General features: G+C 35.8%; 1 protein-coding gene across 2 annotated transcripts in view; it reads left to right on the top strand.

Annotated features, from left to right (window-relative positions):
• LOC126978690 (gamma-aminobutyric acid receptor subunit beta) overlaps window positions 1-24,278 on the top strand; it is an 80,126-nt gene that overhangs the window by 54,346 nt on the left and 1,502 nt on the right. Inside the window, exons 2-8 of one of the 2 annotated variants that reach the window (XM_050827697.1) lie at window positions 13,788-13,888; window positions 18,366-18,433; window positions 19,710-19,936; window positions 20,017-20,099; window positions 21,496-21,633; window positions 21,928-22,212; window positions 22,392-22,564. In XM_050827697.1, coding sequence (XP_050683654.1) covers window positions 13,788-13,888; window positions 18,366-18,433; window positions 19,710-19,936; window positions 20,017-20,099; window positions 21,496-21,633; window positions 21,928-22,212; window positions 22,392-22,564 — 1,075 coding nt within the window. Of the gene's footprint in view, window positions 1-13,787; window positions 13,889-18,020; window positions 18,089-18,365; window positions 18,434-19,709; window positions 19,937-20,016; window positions 20,100-21,495; window positions 21,634-21,927; window positions 22,213-22,391; window positions 22,565-24,278 lie in introns of both variants that reach the window. The other variant, XM_050827696.1, reaches the window with a different exon arrangement.

Raw genomic sequence — 24,278 nt, 5'->3', positions numbered from 1 at the left:
AATTTGACTTCATTTGTAAGTTGTTCCAGTGTTTCAACAACATTACATAACTCGTTAGTTAATGTAATTTGGCGAGTACTTTCATCTATTAGATAGGTGCCCTCTCCTACTTGTAAAAGTTTTTCAGAGAATTCTTGTGCCTTTTCATCTCCTTAAATTCGTGCTCTCATGTTTGTTGTTAATTTAATTATTTTTACATGTTCCCTTATGACCGACTTCTTTAAGCAAGCGTTTATTTCATCTGCCGGCGTTGTATTCGGAATAAACGAATATTTGATAGCCGTTTCTCTCTTTGTTCTTCCGTTTCAAGATGAAGTGCTACTTTTCTTCTCTTAGAATCCACTTGAGATTTTGTAAATACTTTTTTACGCTTTGGCATTGTGTATATGTAATGTAATAAAGTTACACAAAAGTAATCACTTGATTACTATTACGATATCACTAACGAACGCTTTAGAATATTCAGTTACTTCTTTCTTATTTGTCAAAATAACATGAATTTGTATAATAACTCTTTACGGTCAATTCCAATTGATCTTTACTCGACTGCAAACACGATCAATCTGACAAAAAGTCACTGAATTTTGGTTTATATATCCTAATATATCGAAATTTCTAGTACTAGAATACTCTAGAATATTCAAATAGGTTGTTCTTTTTCATTTCACAAAATATTCATCTAGAATGTTGAAGAACATTCTAGAACGATCAAAGTATTATCGGTAATGAGCGACCACCATGTGACTTTATAAAGAAAAATAATAATCGTAAATCCGTTCTAGAATATTCTGGAATCTACAAAGTCTAGAAAATTCTAGAAATCCTCGATAAATTAATTGATTTCATAAATTTTAAGAACCTAGAACATTTCACACTAATTCAAACAGCTGCAGACATTTCGAATCTTTCTCGATCATTCCAGCAATTTCAAGAACATTATAGAACGTTCTAGATTGATTGGAACAGTTGAAGACATTCTGGAGTTTTCTAGATTTCCATAAATTTCCAGAAGTTCTGATTAGTTAGAAAAGGACAGATATATATTTATTCACATTTTTGCCACCCATGACCACCCACTTCCACCCACTGCGACCAAACTCCCTTACTTTCACCGTGAAACCAAGGGGTGTTTGCCACCCCAACGGGAAGTTAATTTTAGTTGATGGTGATAGAGAAAACCCTGTCTTTACAAACGAATATTAGCATTTTATATTTATATATAGATGAGTACACTAAATACAGAATTGTAGAGATTAAGGTGGCGCACATTATTTTTGCAGTTTACTAACTTCGAATGTTCTATAAAATAAGACATTCATTTTCTCAAAATTATCTCAACTTCATTACGATCCCAATTATTGCAAACATTACCATAAAAACACCATTTGTCGTATTACCGCTCTTCGACAACACTTCCCTTAAAGCCTCGCCTAGTATCGGAATACTGGGTCTCGAAATCTCGAGCGATTGCCAATTCCGTGGCCATCTGGAGGGCAAAGCCAAATTGGCTTCGAAAAAGCTGGGCGTCATCAATAGAGCACGGCAATACTTCAAGCCGGCCCACATTCTAGCGCTCTACAAAGCGCAGGTCCAGCCACACATGGAGTGTTGCTGTCATCTCTGATCTGGGGCACCCCAGTATCAACTTGATCCATTTGATCGCGTGCAACGCAGAGCAGCTCGAATTGTCGGGGACCCAGTGCTCTTTGAACGGCTGGATCACTTGGCGTTGCGTAGAGACGTCGCTTCATTGTGTGTCTTCTACCGCATTTATCACGGGGAGTGTTACGAAGAGCTGTTAAACCTGATTCCTGCCACCAAATTTCACCTTCGCACGACACGCCACAAATTAGGATATCATCCCCACCACCTGGATGTGTGGTGGTCCTCCACAGTGCAGTTTTCAAGGCTTTTCAGTGCTTTCTTCCACGTGCTCCAAAGCTGTGGAATGAGCTTCCTTGTGAGGTGTTTCCGGGACGATACGACATGGGTACCTTCAAAAAAAGCGTGTACACCTTCCTTAAAGGCCGGCAACGCTCCTGTGATTCCTCTGGTGTTGTAAGAGAATGTGGGCGGCGGTGATCACTTAACACCAGGTGACCCGTACGCTCGTTTGTCCTCCTATTCCATAAAAAAATCGAAATGTCAGTTTATCCGATCCTTTTAGATATTCCGCTTTTTTATAATAATAAGGGACGAGACGAGACAGACGTTCAGCTGAAGGTGATTGAAACGCCGCCCAGGATTCTCGAAAAATCCAAAATTTCTGAGCGGCACTTTAATTGTGCTCCTCTTCTTGAGACATTAGATGTTCAGCTCTCTCGTTCGGCATTTCACTAGCTACGGCACCCTTCCGATGGAAACACAGTGATGTTCATTCATTACTGCTTCGCGGTAGAAGAAGGCACAATTCTGGTACCCATAGCCTAGCTGGCATCCTATGCAAAGGAGTGGTTAAAGTCACCCTCTTTAGAGTCGTGAAATTTACCAAATTTGATAATTTATACCTATCAAATTTTTGCTAAGTAAATAGCCTTCTACTTATAAGACTAATCGGGAAACAAATGTAGACGTTAAGTTCTTAAAACTTACCTTAAAGCTACCAAAGAAACATTACCGTGAAAGTTCTTCAGATATCATTAAAATTGGTATATTACAACACGTGGAATTCATTTATTAGCTGACATGACAATGCCTGCATTAGTATGAATAACTTTAAATAAAGGTCTTGTAAAATTCATGATAACTCACGAAGCACATTTAGAGATGTTAATCTCTATACAGCATATCGTTTATATTAAACAGTATATTTTGAGCGTTGCTTGATATCCTGCCCTCTACCTACATCTGTTAAGTGACATATGCTAGAAGAGGTAAGAGATATGAGCGTGGAATAAGGGTCGTATTGTTGAAAATTTCAGACCTTCAATATTCTAACGGAGGGTGGCATGTGCGGTTAGGGGTTCACCCTGGGGCTGCTCATTCTATTTTTGGATTACTTACTAAACTTGTTGGTTATTCAATAAGTAATATATTATACTGTTTAATTTTGGAAACACTTCTTACTAAATGGTTAAAATAATAATCAAAATTATTAGCATAGCAAATTTCTTTATTAAATATTAACAAATTTCTGTAATCAACATTATTAAAGAAACTTAAGCCTCATTTGTAGTTCAAATAAAACTTACGTCCTATAAATGTTTGCGGGAGAATATCCACCAATATGGGAAATCCTCGCTTTTTACGAATTGAAGGAATATCTTTTTTATAAAAACAAGGGAGGAGACGAGCAACGTCCTGATCGTCTCATCCCTTGCTGACGTTGAGTGATTGATACGCCCTGCCCATTACTATTCAGTGCCACACAGGGTTCTTGATAAAATACAAAATAAACTGAGCGGCACTACAATTGCGCTCGTCTCTTTGAGACAATGTGTTAAGTCTTGTTTTCCCGGTAATATCACTATCTACGGTGCCCTTCTGACCACAACACAATAATGCTTACACATTACTGCTTAACGGCATAAATAGCCGCCGTTGTGGTACCCATAATCGAGCCGGCATAAGTGTCATGTAATATTAAGTACATAAAAATCAAATATTACCAATAATACGTACCTTATCTGTATATAAAATTAATGTTTAAGTACCCTAACCTACGTCTCATAACTCTTAATACCTCTCTACCTTCTCTCTTCTAGTACTTTGTAGATACTCGAGTTGTTTCTTGTTTTGTGCATACGCTTATAAGAAAATAATTCCAGTATCTTAAAACTAACCAGCGTAAAACATAATAAGTGTTAAGTCTACTGAATTATTCATCTAGCAAAACTTTTCTTTTGATTCAAGAAAAAAAATTACAGATTTTTTTTAAAATTGAACATTTTAAATATGTTTATTCAAAATTGTCTTGGGAACTCACTTATTGATTAATTCTAAGTATGTCATGTCTCATTCATTATGACAATGGAAACTTAAATTAGCTTTTACTTCGATCGTAGGGCTGCATCCATAATGAACTAAAAATTATGCATTTTGGATATGATTTCGCCACAAGAACAAAGAAGTGGTGAACCCGCTAATTTAATACTTGATACACTGAAAGCACTTTCTGTCTTAACAATAAACACAGTCTAAAGCTATTGTTAAAGTCCCGCTGTCATGTAATTCTGTAGTGACAAAAGTAAGATAAAGATAAAACTTTTAAACTTGGAATAACTTAACTTCGCGTTAATTATACTAATATAAATTAATACTAATATATATATACCTCCGTAAAAGATGCCAACTGTTCTACTGAACTTTTATGTTTTTGACTAGATCAATATAATTAAGAGCGTTGTAACAATTATTGTTGACTGATTTATGTAATGACCAATTAATGTTTTCAGAAATACACGATTACATTGGTAACTGTTTAAATGGGGCCGAAATTGTTATTAAGATTTTAACGGTTGATTCCTTGCTAGATTGTTTTTATGGCCCGTCGATATTTATTTATTCTTTCATTCTTCTACATGTGTAATAGAAATGTTTCTTCGAGTGTAGGGATATAAACTATTCATAACACATTTCGATGTCCATGTGTACATGTCGTAAGAACTGTTCACCCATTGCATTTCCAACCTATTAAGAAGGTGAACGAGTTCTTTAATAGTGATTTTATTTCATATCGGTTTGAAAGGGATACACAGGCAAGCTGTCTCTTTCTAGTGCCTCATATTAACAAGATGAGGATGTCAGGTGAAATTTGACGCCAAAAATCAGGTCACAACGAGCAATAGGGAAAACTTTGCATGACAACGCTGTAGAAAACAAACAATAAAAGGACGTCCGTACACAACGATAAGTGATCGAGTTACTAGATCCCCGACAATATGAGCAGCCTTGCATTGCACGTAAAGGAATACGCTAAGTTTGACTGGAACCGTGTATTGTAGAGCGCTACCGCCGGTTTGAAGTATTATTGCCATATTCTATTTATTACGACCAGCTCCTGAGAATCTAGATTGGCTTTCTGTTTCAGGTGAACATTTTAATTTCTATACCTCGATAAAGTTTATTAAAACCTACAAATGAAAGCCAATAACTTTATGCTTTTAAACAACTTAGACAGTTTGCATTGCAATAAAGTATAATTACTATAACGGCTAATAGATGGTTGTTAAAGTTACTACTTCTAATATATTCATGTGATACCTCGAATAACAAAGCCAATAAGTTGAAGTTGAGTTGTTGAGTAAAATATTAATGCGATTGAAACTACAATTCACAGTATTTATAATATAAACAATAACATAGTAAGTAAGACAAAAAAAACTTATATAATTTCTGTTCTCGCACAATATTAGATAGTATATAACTAAAATTTAATGTTTTTACATACTCACTATAGTAAATTTTCCAGAAATTGATATACCTAATCAAAATTTTAATAGCAAAAACTAAAATAAACATATCTACTACTCAGTTGGGTCAAACTAGTTAGTCTTTCGTTGAAAACTATAAGCTTTTTTACATAAATATATATTTTTTCCTATAATGACAAAAAACTAAGTTTTTTCATATTAGTTTCAATCTGTGTCGTTTTTTTTTTAATCTTTTCAAATTATTCAGTTGTGTTTTGGAAAGTGCAATCCACACAAATCTTAACAAGCCACCAGTGGGAGGCTCCTTTGCACAGGATCCCGGCTAGATTATGGTTACCACAACGGCGCCTATTTCTGCCGTGAAGTAGTAATGTGTAAGCATTACTGTGTTTCGCTCTGAAGGGCGCCATAGCTAGTGAAATTACTGGGCAAATGAGATTTAACATATTATTATGTCTCAAGGTGACGAGCGCAGTTGTAGTGCCGCTCAGAATTTTTGGAGTTTTTCAAGAATCCTGAGCGGCACTGCATTGTAATGGGCAGGGTGCATCAGTTACCATCAGCTGAACGTCCTGCTTGTCTCGTCCCGTATTTTCATAAAAAAAAACTGTAAAGTAGATCCTGTAGATGGAGCCACAACGCGAGAATTGAACATACATAATAATTATCAAGATTTACGGATCATTTGGCAAGCGGACGGTTGACTTAGTTGGTGGGGATGTAACCCGAGAAGCACGGGTTTGAATCCCGCATCGTCCAAAAATTTAGGTACAATTAAATTCGTATAATTAGTACAAGAATTAAGGGATTTTACTTAAAAAAACACTGTGTTTTGATTACAACTTGTAAAAATAATGTTTGATACTCAATTGCTGCTAGAGAGGTCGGGTGGAATGATTTTACGTTGTTATACTAAAATTGCCACGAAGTCTGAGCAGCTTCTAACCGACGCGACACACTAATTATAATTTAATAAGCTAGACAGCAAGCAGCAGAGTGCACTAATTCTGTTTTAGTTTGGAGGGCACTGCAGCTAGTCAAATTACTGCTTTAATGATACTCAAGGCCTAATGTCTCAAGGTTAAATTGCAGTGCACTAATTTTCTTAAATGTATTTGCGCATTACAATGCATTTTATAGTAGGCAAGGATCAGGTGGAGGTCTTGGTATAATGACACATAAAAGCACTGAATATACAATATTGTAGGATAACTTGCATTTGCTTTTAGAATGTACGGCTGTAGTGGTTAAGGTATCAATTTAAAAATATTATTCAATGTACGCAGAATATCTTTTTCTATAGATTTTAATTTAATAATCATAGGAAAAAATTAGGTAATCGTATATATTGATGTATTAAATAACTAAATTAATTCCTACCGAACATCATTTCTACATTCAAATAATGTAAATAATATTTTACATTAGAAAATCATGTTAAAGTTATGCAAAATTAAATATTGAATTATGCATTGAAAGTGACATTTATTTGATCGTATAGCTTCGTATAAATTTCTATTTTGATAAAATGAGCGAGCACATAGCGCCCGTGTTTGAAATATCATTTAAATTATCGTCATCACTCTCGTTAATAATTTAAATTAACATGTAATTTTACACGTAATTTACAAGTTATCATTTTACATTTTTGTAGATTATATTATAATTAACTTGTAATTGGTTGATGAAGAAATAAATCAGCTGGATTTCTTTATATCACCAGAGATGCCAAAGTAAGTATTCTCGAAAATTAATATATGAAATTCACTCAACCAATGCTCGGATTGTTTTTAATAATACTTCGCTGAATTCAGACTTTGTTGATTGCTGTTAAGTTCAATACTGCTTTTTGAATCAAATGAATGTTGTTTTAAAGTTAGTTTTTCGGGATTCCTAAAACTTGATTAATAAAGTTTCATTATTTGATAATTTCTTCTTGTGATGGATGGGTAAGAATAATATACAAGTTTTTTTTTTTATATCAGCTTCTGTATGTTTTTCGCTACAAATCTCATAAAACAGTAATTGATGCGTTCATATGAAACATACATCAGAGTAATTTTCCATGTTCATTAGAGTTATTTCATGTTTAAGTATGAATTTCTTCTTGCCACCACTTGTTGTTAATATGCAACAGTATTCAAAGTCAAAGTCAAATATACTATATTAATATAGGCATAGGCTATTTAATCGGCATTAAAAATGTTTCTTTTAAATTGCTGAATCTACCATATAATGTTCGGAAAAAGTAAATATCGTAAGAGGAACATACAAGAAACTCAATCGCCACTCTTTTAATTCAAATTGTGGATTTTTCATAAAGTTAGTATAGTATTAGCGAAATAGACAAACACTCTCATCATTATGGCGAGACTAAAGGAGATATACAAGATAAAAGTAGCACCATTTAAACACTTTTAAATTATATACATATTTAAATAACCCATGATTGAAAATTTTGCAAGATTTGTCAATCTAGGAGCTATAAGTTGACAGTTGATGTATAGTAGGATTATTGTATGCCTAGCTGCTAAGAATTTATCACATACTTATATTAGCTAGGTACCAAACTTGTTTTTAAAAAAAAAAAACTATCTATGTACGTCTACCTATCTACTACTGTAACCACATTTTTTTGCATTATAGGATTAGACAATTAGTAGTTAGATATAATATATTATACCTAAAATAAAAGATCGTTCTATTTGCTCAGATATAAGAGATAGAATATTAAATAAACATTAGCTTATACATGAACTGTAAAACAGAATACTAGAGACAACTTTCCTTGGAATTCAATTAGGTAGGTAGTTAACAAGTCGGTAACTCAACGAATACAACAAGAAACGAAGTGACAATGCCGAAGAAATGAAATGATCTGTCAGACTGTCGTTGTCAAAGTGTAGTTAGCGTTGAGGAACAAGGATTTCACTAGTATCGATTCTTTTTGTCAATCGATTTATTAATTAAATAAAATAATTGTTCAGTTCTGTATTCTCATAAAATAATTATATATTTTATTCATAACATTGTCATTCGAATATAAACTTTGCACCTTACTAATATTATTTAAATAAAACAACTGGATTTTATGTTAAAATGTTATTTTAATCGATTAAGTATTCATTAGATTGTATTTTAATAAATTTTCTTTATTTAAATATTTTTTCTATTTGTAGATTGCAAAATGATCTAGTTTTTTCTATCTCACATCAGAAAAATATACCCTTTTTTAAACGTATATTTCAACATGTTAACATCAGGCCCACAAGTCCCGTTCTCTAAAATGTTCATGTGAAGTATGTAGTATTTTTCTTTTGGTCAATCTATATGACAAATATTGATAGACGGCGTCATATTCTCGTATACAATATAATTTTTTCTAACACATATATTTTTTTGTTAATATTTTAATCTTTACAAAATTGAGTGCTTAATGCTTACTTACTTAAATTTATATAAATTGTAATACCAAATATTTAAGTGAATATGTGCAATTATTCACTATTATTATTATTAATAATAATATAGGATAATAAGCACCACAACAGCAGTAAGTATGGAAGAATCAGTATTTAACTGTGAAATGTTTCTTTATTTGTATAGTTGCTGTAGAAAACAACACAATCTAACACGTAACCCGACACCATTATTTTTTTTATTAATATCCGTTTAAACACAAAACTGTTAAATTAATATGCGGTCAAATTTGAGAGGAGATAATTGGACACTAAATTGTTTCAAAACGGTTTCACGGTCCATCTCTTTCTCACACCTAGGTTTTTGTGTACGGTTAGTTATCTCATTCTTACACAGGGTTCGTCTATTACGCTAGTATACTAACCCCCTTCTTCATAATAGTCTTCTAACTTAAAGCTAATTCTCACTCTGTCTTCTTCTATTGACCTAATTCAGAATGAGAAAAAACACTCCTAAGCGGCTGTTTAAAGTTAGCGGACCATTATGAATAGAAGTGGGAGAGTCACGCAGCCGTCTTTTGACGTCAGCACAATCGGGCCAGACTCGTCCGGGTTAATTACCACACTCGCACAGAATACCGGCGTGAAGTAGCGGCCTAGTGCCGCTATGTTTCGCATAGGTTAGTGTCGAGGCCGGAGGCCATTCCCCCCCCATCCCCAACAAAGATTATGAAAGCGGTCCCTAAAGAGATAGTACCCCAGGAGGGTACCGGCTCTACCAGAGTCTGAGAATCCCTCCCCGAGCACTCTAGCTCGGGCTGCCCTTCGTATTCTGGGGAGGGCACAGTACCGCGCATGACCAAGGACAAACGAGGCAGTAACACCACGGCACCCCGCTCCACACTCAACGTGGACTTTTGCAATATCAGGGGAATTCACTCCAACTTAAACGCCGTCCACCACCACCTTGAGACGGCGAAGCCGGCCTTGTGTTTCCTTACGGAGACGCAGATATCTCGACCTAGCGATACGTCATATTTAACGTACCCCGGGTACAAAATTGAGCACAATTTTTTGCCGCATGCCGGGGTATGTGTGTACGTTAGGGAGGATATCTGCTGTCGCCGTCTCGGCAATTTTGAGGGTAGGGACCTGTCCACTCTCTGGCTCCGCGTAGATTTAGAGGACCACGTCCGCATCTATGCGTGTGTCTACAGGTCCCATAGTGGTAACGCTGAAACCCATCATCTCATGGGCTGCGTTCAAGCGGCAATTGACGACGTGCTTGCACAGATCCCCTCCGCTGAAATCGTAGTCTTGGGTGATTTCAACGGGCACAATGCTGAATGGCTTGGATCACGTACCACAGACTACGCAGGGCGATCTGTGCATAATTTTGCATTGGCGTATGGTCTGTCGCAATTGGTTGAGTCGCCAACGCGGCTCCCGGACGTGGATAGCCACATGCCGTCCTTATTAGATCTTCTGCTGACTGCACATTCCGATGGTTACCAGGTCATTGTCGACACCCCTCTCGGAACGTCCGACCATTGCCTGGTCAGGAGTGTAGTGCCTATACGACGCCCACGTCGCAGACCACCAGCGACCCGCCGCGTTTGGCACTACAAGTCAGCAGATTGGGATAGGATGCGTTCCTTTTTTGCATCCTACCCTTGGAGCAGGGTTTGTTTCCCTTCGGATGATCCTAGTGCCTGCGCCGTTGCAGTAGCCGATGTGATACTACAGGGCATGGATATTTTTATACGAAGCTCTGTAGTACCGATCGGTGGCAGATCACAGCCCTGGTTCGATGCGTCAGTTAAAGCAGCATCTGAATGCAAAAAACAGGCGTATCGAACTTGGGTTGCGGCGCTGGGCACAAAGGATCCGAACTGCATAGTTCTAAAGAGGAAATACAACCGTGCTTCCAGATTTTTTAAGCGGCAAATCGCCCGTGCAAAGTCAAAGCACGTCGTCAAAATCGGCGAGCAGCTTTCTAGTTACCCGACTGGAACACGCAAGTTCTGGTCGTTATCGAAAGCAGCTCTTGGTAACTTCAGCCAGCCGTCCATGCCGCCGTTGCACATGAGGAATGACACCCTGGCCCATACGGCAAAAGAGAAAGCCGATCTCCTGTTCGCTCTTTTCGCCTCCAACTCGACTCTTGACGACAACGGAAAAACACCGCCGACCATCCCGCGGTGTCAGAGCTCTATGCCTGAAGTACAGTTCAGACAGAAAACTGTTAGGCGAGCTCTGTTTTCGTTGGACGTCAGGAAGTCGAGCGGGCCGGATGGCATTTCACCAATCGTGCTTAGAACGTGTGCCCCTGAGTTGACGCCGGTGCTAACGCGTTTATTCCGGCACTCTTATTCCAAAGGCGTAGTCCCTGACTCATGGAAGTCAGCCCTTGTCCATCCGATCCAAAAAAAAGGAGACAGTTCGGATCCGGCAAACTACAGGCCTATTGCTATTACCTCCCTGCTCTCCAAAATCATGGAGAGCATAATTAGCCGTCAGCTCTTGGTATACCTAGAGGGTCACCAGTTGATCAACGACCGACAATACGGGTTTCGCCATAGTCGGTCGGCAGGTGATCTTCTGGTATACCTAACACATAGATGGGCTGCGGCTATTGAAAGCAAGGGGGAAGGCCTGGCAGTTAGCCTGGATATAGCGAAGGCCTTTGATCGTGTATGGCATAAGGCACTCCTCTCTAAACTTCCATCATTTGGGCTCCTCGAGAGCTTGTGCAAGTGGACCTCCAGCTTCCTCACTGGGCGCAGCATACAGGTCGTTGTCGACGGACATTGCTCGAACCCGAAGCCCGTGAATGCTGGAGTGCCCCAAGGCTGTGTGCTATCTCCTACGCTGTTTCTTCTGCATATCAATGATATGTTGGACACCTCCAACATTCATTGCTATGCAGATGACAGCACTGGTGATGCCGTATACACGGGCCATGCACGTCTCTCTCGGGAAATCGTCGACCAGTGCCGGGAGAAACTTGTGTCTTCTATCGAGTCCTCTCTTGAGAAGGTCGCGGAATGGGGTAAATTGAACCTTGTCCAATTTAACCCCCAGAAGACTCAAGTTTGCGCGTTTACCGCTAAAAAAACCCCATTTGTCGCATCACCGCTCTTCGACAACACTTCCCTAAAAGCCTCGCCTAGTATTGGAATACTGGGTCTCGAAATCTCGAGCGATTGCCAATTCCGTGGCCATCTGGAGGGCAAAACCAAATTGGCTTCAAAGAAACTGGGCGTCATTAATAGAGCACGGCAATACTTCAAGCCGGCCCACATTCTAGCGCTGTACAAAGCGCAGGTCCGGCCACACATGGAGTATTGCTGTCATCTCTGGTCTGGCGCACCCCAGTATCAGCTCGATCCATTTGACCGCGTGCAACGCAAAGCAGCGCGAATTGTCGGGGACCCAGTTCTCTGTGAACGGCTGGATCACTTGGCGTTGCGTAGAGACGTCGCTTCATTGTGTGTCTTCTACCAAATTTATCACGGGGAGTGTTCCGAAGAGCTGTTTTACCTAATTCCTGCCGCCGAATTCCACCTTCGTACGACACGCCACAAGTTAGGATATCATCCTCACCATCTGGATGTGTGGCGATCCTCCACAGTGCGGTTTACAAGGAGCTTTCTTCCACGTACTACGAAGCTGTGGAATGAACTTCCTTGTGCGGTGTTTCCGGGACGATACGACATGGGTACCTTCAAAAAAAGCGCGTACACCTTCCTTAAAGGCCGGCAACGCTCCTGTGATTCCTCTGGTGTTGCAAGAGAGTATGGGCGGCGGTGATCACTTAACAACAGGTGACCCGTACGCTCGTTTGTCCTATTAAATAAATAAATTCCTCCTATTCCATAAAAAAAAAATTAATAAGGGGGTAAGTATATGGTATTACAATGGCTATATGAGACAAAACAGATTAGTTTGTAAGGTGCCAATATAAATATATAATATAATATCAATCACGTTAAATCTATGATAACAATATAATGGCACGGTGAAACGTGGCTGGGGTAAGGTATATAAGTCTATGAAATTAATAAAAAAGTAACTAAACTTTCACAAAGAAACACCTAATTCAGATTCATATTTCAAACAACGTAATCAATTAAGAACTGAATAAAACCAATGAATATCGAAATGAATTTTTTAATCTTATAAATATAAATTAGTTATATAAATAACAACCTAAGATAAATTGAGTTATGAATAAAGGTATCACTAACCATTGTCCAGACCGAAATAAATGATTTAAGGCACTAAATGAAACACGTAAATATATTGTTTTTGTATTATATTACACAATTTTTTTTTCTTTCAAAACGAGATTATAATATTATGTTCTAAACATTGAATCAGGGTTTTATATTTCCATTATCTTATCACGGCGATAAAAAATTCTGAATATGTCTCGTTTTCCTTAGGATGAAATTATCTATTGCAGGTAATATTTTAGCGTCCGATACAATGTCCTCTGGAGTTTAAATAATTCACTAATTTTGCTTATTGAGGAAAAACACTCTCATTTCTTATAAAACTAAGCGAAATCCGAATTTGAGTAAACAATTGAGAATGACAGTGGAATGCATTCCGCGCTTCATATTATTTATTCACAAAGTTTTTTTTTTTTTAATTTGGCTTACGCTTGGTTCATTGTTATTGTTAAAACAATGGTCGTAATGGATCTCATTGGTGATAAAAAAAAATTTAAACGTTTAAATTTTTAATAAAAGTATTAAGCGCTATCTAAAGAGCTATCTAAATCAGTGTTTTCAATGATATGATTAGCTTTTTTCGAATAGATGTGATAAAAAATTGTTGGACAATAAAATATTATCTTTTACCGAATGCTTACTTTAAAAAGAGTTAAATTATAGTGTGATCTATCATTGTATCAAGAAGTGTAAAGGTTCCTGTTTTGAATTTGATGACTAAAACAAATTAGATGAATAATGTTAGTGTTTTTTTACAGGGGCACTGGCGGTGGTGGCATGTTTGGCGATGTGAATATATCTGCAATACTAGATTCGTTTAGTATAAGTTACGATAAGAGAGTAAGACCAAATTATGGAGGTTAGTAACATATTTATGATATATTTCTCCCTAAAGGCAAATGTGCAACTTCACTGGAGTATGGCTTAACACGTGGGTATTGTCATCCCTTCTCCAGTTAACTCACAATTTTGCTAAACCCCGAGACACAGAAAAACGCAGCAAAACCTATCAATAAGGACCGCCCTTAAATTGACTCGGCTTAATATTTGCGTAGAAACCATATTTATTTCTTAAAATATAAATACTTTTAGTTAAAAGAAAAACTAAAACATCTAAACCTCGGTCTAAAACCGTCACGACTTTTCAAATAAGTATTAGTCTGAAAAATAGACACATAAACTAGATTTTAGAAATTGTTCTTCTGGTATGAGTATCATTCTATATATTACATTCAATGAGAAGATTGTTAATGCACGCCTTGTGATCTATCTACCCTCGAGTCTCGATAGATATCTATGAGACAACCTCGCATCATAAAATTATTCTTACTCTTACATTGGAATCCCTTTAAACTATGTTTGCGGTTTTGCATTGTAATGAGCAGGGCGTATTAATTACCATCAGTTGAACGTCCTGAAAGTCTCGTCTGGATTGAAATAAAAATCTTTTAAAATAATCTTCTATCCAAGCTTGGAACTAACCTTATTGCAAGTCGTTATCGTATGCGAACCGTTTTAAATATGATATCAATCAAAGTTACTAGATTTTCTTGATGCCCCATTAGTATTGTTATGAACCGAGTAGTTGTAACTCTCTAGATGGCGAACGGAAATTAGTACACCACCAAGTTAATAACACCAATCTGTGACCATTTAAAACAATGCGTTTATTGTGACGTAATGACTAAACGTAAAGATCAATGTCCATGTATGTACCTAAATGTAATATTGCAAACTTACAGAACAAAGTGAGCGAAAGTTTCATAGAATAACCGTTTGTTTAATTGTAAATTGCATTTCTAGTTTATCATCAACTGCGATAAGTAACGCCATACAGATACATTTTGCTATTTAGAGAGTATTGCTTACGTTAGAAATGCTGCATCAAAAGCGGGCGTCAAATGACTAAGCCCTTAAGCGTTGTATTCACGCTTTCCTATTGAATTTAACCAAATGTTTGTATAATTCATTATTCAAAGGCGTGTAGTTCAACCATTTCATTTGAAATTATACATTCATGGTATTTATTTTAATATAATTTTTCGTGTTACGTTATTGTTTGTTTAAGATTTAGTAATCCAGGCTCTTAATTGGTGCTTTTTAAAGCTTTTAGACATAAATATCTATATATAATATATATAACGTGTGGTAAGATTCAAGATTATTATAGTATCATTAATTGAGGTAATAAAATATAAAACGTACTTGAGAAAAGATTCCGAAAAAAATAGGGTGCAAGCTGATGGCAGCGGACCAAGTATTTTAATATTTATATTCACTCATTTTTTAGAATAATAGCAGACCCTGAAAAGGTTGTTTCACCTTATAAATTAATAAAAAAATTGCAATATTTTTTTTGGGGTATATATGACAACCTACCAAATATAGATATAAAATTTCATAAAAATTGATCAAGCCGTTTTGAAAGAGTATGGAAATTAGTATTGTGACATGAGATTTTTAATAGCTATTTTATTTAACAGTTTACTAAAATAGCAGTAAAAGGTGTTTTGATTGTGTACAATACTAGTGTAGCAAATGATTTTCATCCATCTCGTAGAGTTCAGCCAGAGCGCTGGCGTTTGCAGCGTTTGCAATGTAAGCGCAAAAAATGAATATATTTTGAATCGCATATCACATTTGAAACCTCTAAGATTATCATTATACATGTACATAAACCTTTCTCTTGAATCACTATATTTACATATTTAAAAAAAACGAATCAAAATCCGTTGCGTATTTTTAAAGATTTAAGAGTAGTGATAGCTAATTGCTTATACTTCTTGAATATAGAAGAAAAATAATGAGTATATTACATATTATTCGCCTTGGCTTGATGAAATTTTCATTTTTTTCATGTGATTTAGGAAAGCAAACACCGTATTATATCAGGGGAGGCTAGTAGCTCACCTAATAGAAAGTGAAAACCACCCATGAACATCCGCTACACCAGAGTTCAAAATATTAACTGCAGGCCTTTAAGGTGAGAGTATGCTCTTGGCTTGAAGATCCCTTAATCATATCGGTCATACTGAAGCTTGCAGATAATAATGAGTAATTATCACTTCACGGTCCTTACATTTACTGTGAACTAATTCGATGATTATACAACATGACTGGTGAGTTATATAAGATATTTAAGGAAAGTATTAAGTACTCGATTCTCTTTCTAATAAATAAAGTTTGGTAATTACTTAATTTTGAACAATTTTTTCATATATGAAGGGGCAAGCTCGGTCACATGGTACGCGACAGCAAGTAGTATTATAATTATCAACAAACATTATAATCGTAAAAGTAGGGCTACTTAACATAGCATTTACGATTACGTCATAAGAACGTGATGCTCCCTATATGCGCGTGCGACACAAGCACCTCGCTCGATAGTTCTCCCCTGACTGCCTGCTCCGCGATCGCTCTGTCCCCGCTTTCGCACCGCATGCTGATTAGTGATTACACCCGAATTAAGGCGAATACCGGATCGTCTTGAATAGGTATCAATGGCTACATGTTAACATTCTGGAAGATCTCAGAAAAAATCGAGCTGACTTGGACCTAGTAAATCGCTGCCCTTATTTATTTGAGATTTATATCTCAATAATGTTTAGTGGATTGTTTCTCTTTTATAAGTCTACAGTTGAGTATTAAGCCTTTTTCATACACATTAATAGAGTAGCCCTATGTTCGATACTATTTAATAAATATCATAATAGTTATTGCAAAATTTGTTGCAAATAGATGATCCACATAGGTCTTTGTTTTGTATTAAAACTTTTTGATTGTTATAATATAATCTAAATAAAACAAAAATAACAAATAAAAGGTGATAAAAATAATATTTATTGGTTGTAAATGATTTATTTTTGGGATAGTGAAATCTTATGAGGGTCACATTGTCTTTTGTTTTGCCTTGGTAGATAGTTAGTTACCAATTTTTTCTTATGTATTTAAGTTTAATTTGTTTTATTAAATGTCATTATAATAAATATGTATTTGTTTATATGTTGGGCTAAAAAAACATAATTTGTCATGAATACTCATAACGGGGTTTGTTGACTTTGAAGTTTTTTAGTCTTTTTTTTTCGGATTTTATTACAGAGACAAATTAATTTAAAAATTAGAAAATAGCAGGGCATTTTGACAAAAGAGTTAATTTGAGTTGAAGTAACGAAAATGGAGCAGATAAAGATAATTGATTTCATATTAAATACTGATTAAACTGAAGGATTTAATATAAAATATTTTAAAATTACTTCAAGTATTAGCAAGTGAAGCACCTTTATGATTGTGTGTGCGGTTACGGGGGATACCAGTTACACATTTTTTCTCCCATAAATAATCATATATGGCCACAAATACTTTTATAGTATTGTTTTTACACTTTTTCACAACGCACGACGGCATTTTTAAAATATTTTATTGCGACGCATACTGATCTGTCTCAGACGATGGCAAATCTCATAATGGTGGCCGATCGGCTTGTATTAGAGTAAGTGTGAGCGTGGGGCTATGTATTTATACGTTTTCCGGCTTGTTTTGGTGCTACACTGTTATGTACGGTGACACGGAGTCCTTTTTTTAACTCGTACGTGCAAGTAGTGTGTTTATTTTATATACAAAATTATCTTTAATATTTTTTACTCATACATCAGTGATAAGTTTGTAGAATAATACATTATAAGTACTAATAACTGTTTGTTTTCGCAGAAATATTCTCTATCGTCTTTGAACAATAAATAAGTCATTAAAATACGGATACTAAAAAATATGATAATATTATACTGCAAGAAGATATACTATATATATACGAAGTAATAAATCTGTCTCGTCTTAATTATGTATAATAAAATGTTGAACTTTGATATTTTTATAACATCTAGGTGGTTACAATAAATCAAAAACCTTGTAGTAACAAGTTTTTATCGTAAAGCATGTGGTCTTAACGCTTAATGATTACATAAAATACCATTATGAAAATCTATCGTTTTCAGGACCACCCGTGGAAGTGGGAGTTACCATGTACGTGCTCTCCATCAGCTCTCTCTCTGAAGTGAAAATGGTATTTTGTTTACAAGACAATACTAATGACACTGCGCATTTTAGTCTATCACCAACATTACCGTTCATTGTAGCACCCGTGTCCACGGTTCGATCGCGTTAAGGCCTAATGTAATTGCTAGTTAGCGGTTGCATTGGCTTGTTGTAATCGTGCCTGTAACTATTCATTTGTGCCCCTCGCGCCTACCTCATCCCCTCTGACGTCACTCGTCAAAGTTTTTGGTTTGGTTTTCACGGCGCGAGGCGAGCGCGTCACTTACAATTGGACTTGATTGCAGGTCCGCCAGTGGAGGTGGGCGTCACCATGTATGTGCTCTCTATCAGCTCCGTCTCCGAAGTGCTCATGGTACTCGTCACTCTCAGCTCACGCTTGTCTCGGTCGCAGCGGCCGCGAGCCGTCGCGACCGAGCAGCCCTAGACACGAGGCTGCGAGCATGTCTACGTTTTGTCCAGCAGAAAGTCCCCTGATCTGCCAGTTTGCTTTCTTATTACGCGTCTTCTCGCACAACAAGATTTGTATAGATACAAAAGACGTCATAATAAGAACAGCAATGCGTTTTTCTCGACAATATGTGTTTAGCAGTACTCGTAATTCCAAAGATGACGCTTATCCAGCATGAAGTTAAAAATATTGACTTCATGGGATCAAGATTTAGATCCCGCGTCACATAGTTGGAAACAATTTTATTAAAATCTTAAATATAAAATTTTATTATTTAATATGAAGACCTTGATCGCATGAATCTCAATTTTGGAATATTGTCGTAACCTCAAAGTGTATTAGATTTTTGAATAGTAAACTAAAGATATTTTAATGGCACGTATTTTGTATCCTGTGGATTTGCGATGACTGTCCAATGTTTATCGTCGGTTTGTAGTTCGTTGTGTATGTATCTGTGTTTATCCTGGAATATTGCCAATGTAATTGTAAATTTTCACGCTCTCCACCAAATTGGAAAACTGGTATTTTTCGTCTTAAGCTCGATTTTATTTCAAATGCTTCGTTAGTAAAATACTATTTTATTTTATATGAACAAAATTAATATTTATTTCTATGGAAACGAATGCCTTATAAATACATGACTGTAATGAAAACCAAATCAAACAAAGGTCACATTGAGACGTGACTAGATCGGATTTGAATGTTTACAAAATGATTTTATCGTTAAATACTATTTTGCAATTTGTGTACGTATAGGCTTCCTAGCTTCTATTAAAAGAAGTTTTATCGAGCCGTGGGTGCCAGCTTCCGCCAATATCGACCCATCATTACCTATCAATCAACAACAAATGAAAGCCCCCCACTGTACACAGATCATTTGTGTTTCCTTTTATCACATGACATTCAAACATTCTCGCTTATTACATTTGACTGCACACAATTTTTGTTCGAAACACCGTGGTGTAGTTGTAATTGTAAAAGAGCTTGTTTATATTTAGAACATTATTCTCACCATAGCAATGTAAAAACGAAACAGCTTTACCAAACACCGGAAGCATGCAAAGTAGCTCGATGTAGATGCCATACAACTTTATTGGAAAATACATATCTTCGAATTGTAAAATCGTTGACCATATAAGAGAAGTTTGCAGAGGTCGTTACATTATTGTATTTTTTTCAGGACTTCACGTTGGACTTCTACTTCAGACAGTTCTGGACTGACCCGCGCCTAGCATACAAAAAGAGGCCGGGAGTAGAGACACTATCCGTTGGTTCCGAATTCATTAAGAACATCTGGGTTCCTGATACATTTTTTGTGAATGAAAAACAATCTTATTTCCACATAGCAACTACAAGTAATGAGTTTATACGTATTCATTATTCTGGATCTATTACAAGAAGTATCAGGTACAATATCGAAGATTGTCGATCAATTAGCACATGCTGATTTAATTTAATATTAAACTATCATTCCTATTTCATTGTAGATTAACTATAACAGCATCCTGTCCAATGAACTTGCAATACTTTCCTATGGATCGTCAGCTTTGCCATATTGAAATCGAGAGTTGTAAGTATCTTCAAAAGTTTGGATGAGATAAATTTTTGCTTATTTAACAACAAGTTGCTATTCTATTACAGTTTTATTAGTTATTATTTTATACAAAATAGTTATAATCAAATTGTATTGATAATATTTTCATATAAGCTGCTATATTCTGATGACTTAACAATTTAAATGATTTTTATTTCTTACTACAAAACATTTAGCTTGTGTATATTAAAAATCAATTTAAGATGATAGAAAAATAAATGATATATTTACTAAAAAAAATGTGTTCTCACCACAGAAGTCATTTAACTACCACTGTGCAATTTTTAAATGTTGTGTTGTGATCACGTTTATGTATCACAGATGCTATTAAGGGATACCATGAGAGCACGACCGTACCACTAAGTGTCGACACGCGCTGTGTTTTGCCCCGTGTTGTCATAATAATATGTTGGAGGTGTCTCCTTCTCGCATACAGCACCCGCAGAAGGCAGACCCGTTAATAGTAAGCCTATGTACTCACAAGCTGAATAACTGGTTTTGAGACATCGACGCCTACTTCGCTGAGCGGGCCGATGGAGGCGGGGTACGACTGCCAGCGAATTCTGCGGAACCACCGAAAGCCGTGTCGCAGTCATTATCATAATCTCTATAATCGTGAATCTAATATTTCTCTGCACTCTTGGCACTCCTATTATCACTTCACATGCACTTTTATTAACACATAACATATTATGTTCCTGTCGAAAGTTTGCATCTCTGCACTTGCATGCTGTATTTATTGTAAGCTTTTACCAAGTACACCTGTAAAAGTAGTATATCATCTAAACTCATAGAGTAATACATATTATATAGTTTTATATTTTTCTATCATCCATACCAAGCCGATTCGAGTTCATAAACACAACTCGATTCAGCTCAATCGTAGTAATCGTCTGCAAGTCCCATCGTCGCCGGCAACGTGTGGGATACGCGATGCTTCTCAGCGTAAGTGATAGCGTTTTGTGTGTTTGGCATGTCTCCGGAGTCGGGTACACAATGAGAGACATACGGTATCATTGGAAGGACGGTCTGGCCAGCGTCGGCATGAGTAATGAAGTTCAATTACCACAGTTTCGGGTGCTTGGACATCGGCAACGAGCAACGGTCGTCACATTGACTACAGGTAATTTGTTATCTTCTTCCGCTATCCTTGCATTTTCCATTTATGCTACGGCACTCACCCCGTCTCCCTCAGCCCGTGTGCAGAAGTACTATACCGCGGCACAAGCACACATGCTATACATACATAACACTAATCGCACGGCAACGCGTGAAGCTGAGACTACTCTCGCCCCCACCGAATAGTCATTCGTGTTGAAAAACCCATTGCAATGGGCCTGGGACATTTTATTTATTTATCCGCTACGCACAGTCGGCTACACAATGCGAGACATCCGTTACAAATGGAATGAGGGACCCAATTCAGTGGGTGTATCCAGCGAAGTGTCCCTACCGCAGTTCAAGGTGCTTGGTCATCGTCAACGAGCTATGGAAATCTCTTTAACAACAGGTATTTAATGAAGATAATATTGAAAACTTTCAAATGTAATGAAAATGTTTACATTCGTGTTCACTATGAGACAACAATATAATTACACTTAAAACACGTTAAATAACCACGATTCTGTTCACGTCCTGCTTTTGTATAATTGCACTTGAAACACTTTTGTAATGCAAATTAACTATAATGGAGGTGTTGTCAATCAGTACCAAGTTAATTGAAAACGTTAACATTTATAAAATAATGTAACTGTTATTTTTAACACTTGACGAACTGAATAATAACATTGTTAATATTTTACAGGAAATTATTCCAGACTCGCCTGTGAAATACAATTTGTACGTTCGATGGGGTATTATTTGATTCAGATCTACATTCCTTCTGGCCTGATTGTTATAATATCATGGGTGTCGTTTTGGTTAAATCGTAACGCGACACCTGCGCGTGTTGCTTTAGGTGTCACTACTGTATTGACGATGACCACCTTAATGTCATCAACAAACGCTGCGTTGCCTAAGATTTCATATGTGAAATCTATTGATGTATACCTGGGAACCTGTTTTGTGATGGTATTCGCCAGTCTGTTGGGTATGTATACCAAGCTCTGCAAATTGATTTCTATTAACATTAATTATTCCTACGTATTTTAGGCACTGCATTTGCGATTATTATTAAAAAAACTTATAATGCAAAATACTTATATGTTATAAGTATAGAGACTCTTTTGGAAGATAATGGTTACAGTATACATACATTATTTCTTTCAGAATACGCAACGGTGGGTTACATGGCCAAAAGGATTCAGATGCGTAAACAAAGATTTATGACAATTCAAAAAATTGCGTCAGAGAAAAAGCTTCCACCTGAATGCCCACCCGTTGATACACACACGCTTACTAAAATGAACACTCTTGGTAGATGTCAACTTGGAAGACCATCGGTAAGTATATTATTCATATGTACATATACAGGATGTCCCAAAGTTATGGGACATGAAGGGAAAGTACCTTAAATATCGTAGATAGAGTATTTTACTGAAAGAAGATTTTATGTTATTTTTAAAAGTTAGTAATTCTGCATTCAAAGATTTTCCAAAAATATCTTGCCTAATCTGGGAATCGAACCGACTCAAATGTAAAAAAAACACCGGTAATTTTTCAAAGTTATTAACAACACGATTCACTTTACCATAAGGAAGTACCAACTTTTTTCGAATCGCTCTTTTGGTTATAAGCTGTCCAGTTTAGATGGAAATATTACCTCATGGTACGAATGAATGAACGAACTAAATCAGTTTGCGATTCAATTGATATCATTTTTGACATTCAATTGACATTATTGCGATTTTATCACTTGATTTGACGTCAACCTAAATTAGATAGCTCAAATTACGTCGTGGTACATAGCAAAGCAGTTCATTTTAGGTTGGCAATAATCGAATAAGAGTTTATGGTAGGCCCGCAGGACCTAAGTCGTTTGACTAAAAACACATTTCAGAATTCTAATAAAACTGATCTTAATAAATAGTAGCTATTAAATATGTTACTTTATTTGAAACATATTTAAATATAAATAAAATGAGTAACAAAAGAATACAAAAAAATTCATTCAAATGGTAATTGTCTAATAGTTTTTATTTTATCATTCATTAAATATTTAAATTTTTAAGGTAAAAATCAGCTGATCTGTAATGAACAAATTAAATTAAATAAGTACCCCTATAACTCCATCACGTTATTATTGATTTAACGCTTATTTAAATAAATTTTTAATAATAATAATATAAATATAATTAGTGAAAAAATAGATATCAGTATATAATTAACTAAAATGTATTTGTTGATGTAGGACACATTTATCGAGTATAATATAAAAAAATACTTGAAAATACTACCTTTTAAATTGAATAGCGAAAATGAACAAATATATTATATATTTAACCTGTTTGTTTGATGTATTTTAAATACTTGATGGCGACCAGTTCATAATTAAGAAATGTTCCTTTGAATTGCCCAAATATATCGGGTGCCTGAGTAAATCTGTCAGCATATTATATTATAAACCAATTTTTCGTCAGTCGGTAAGAATTTTGTTTAACTTGATAAAATGTGTGTGTGTGTGTGTGTGTGTGTGTTTATGTGTGAGGTTTTTATAATTTTTCCATGATTCGGTTCACTGGCTAAGCGTTAAAGCGTAACAAACAAATTCATTTATTATTTTAATCAAAATGGCTTTTACACGAATAGGAATAATAATAATATGTGCAATATATTACAATACACTGGAAATTTTATGTAATTTAATCAATTGGATTTAGAACATTACTTTCAAAATTTCAAATCTCTCTTTGCAATAAATTAAATAGATTCATTGGTAACTATAGAGATTAGGTAACAAGCAATAAGAACAATAAAATAATATGTGACTTCATAAACAATTTTAAGAAAAACGGAAAACATGTATACATAATATTATAATTTCTACTAATTTTATTTATGTTATATCCCAAGGCACATAATTATTAACCAATTCACGAATAACCAATCGATATGTTGATTATGTTTTCTCATCACCTGAATAATTCAAATTAAAAATGTTTTATTGTATTTAAATTAAAAATAAGATAATTTGCACTCGCGGTGTGTATCTCAAAA

Source organism: Leptidea sinapis, chromosome Z (assembly GCF_905404315.1).
Source record: "Leptidea sinapis chromosome Z, ilLepSina1.1, whole genome shotgun sequence".
NCBI classification, from domain to species: Eukaryota; Metazoa; Arthropoda; class Insecta; order Lepidoptera; family Pieridae; genus Leptidea; species Leptidea sinapis.
Note: the sequence above shows the minus strand (reverse complement) of the source record. Positions and strands in the feature narration are given on the sequence as shown.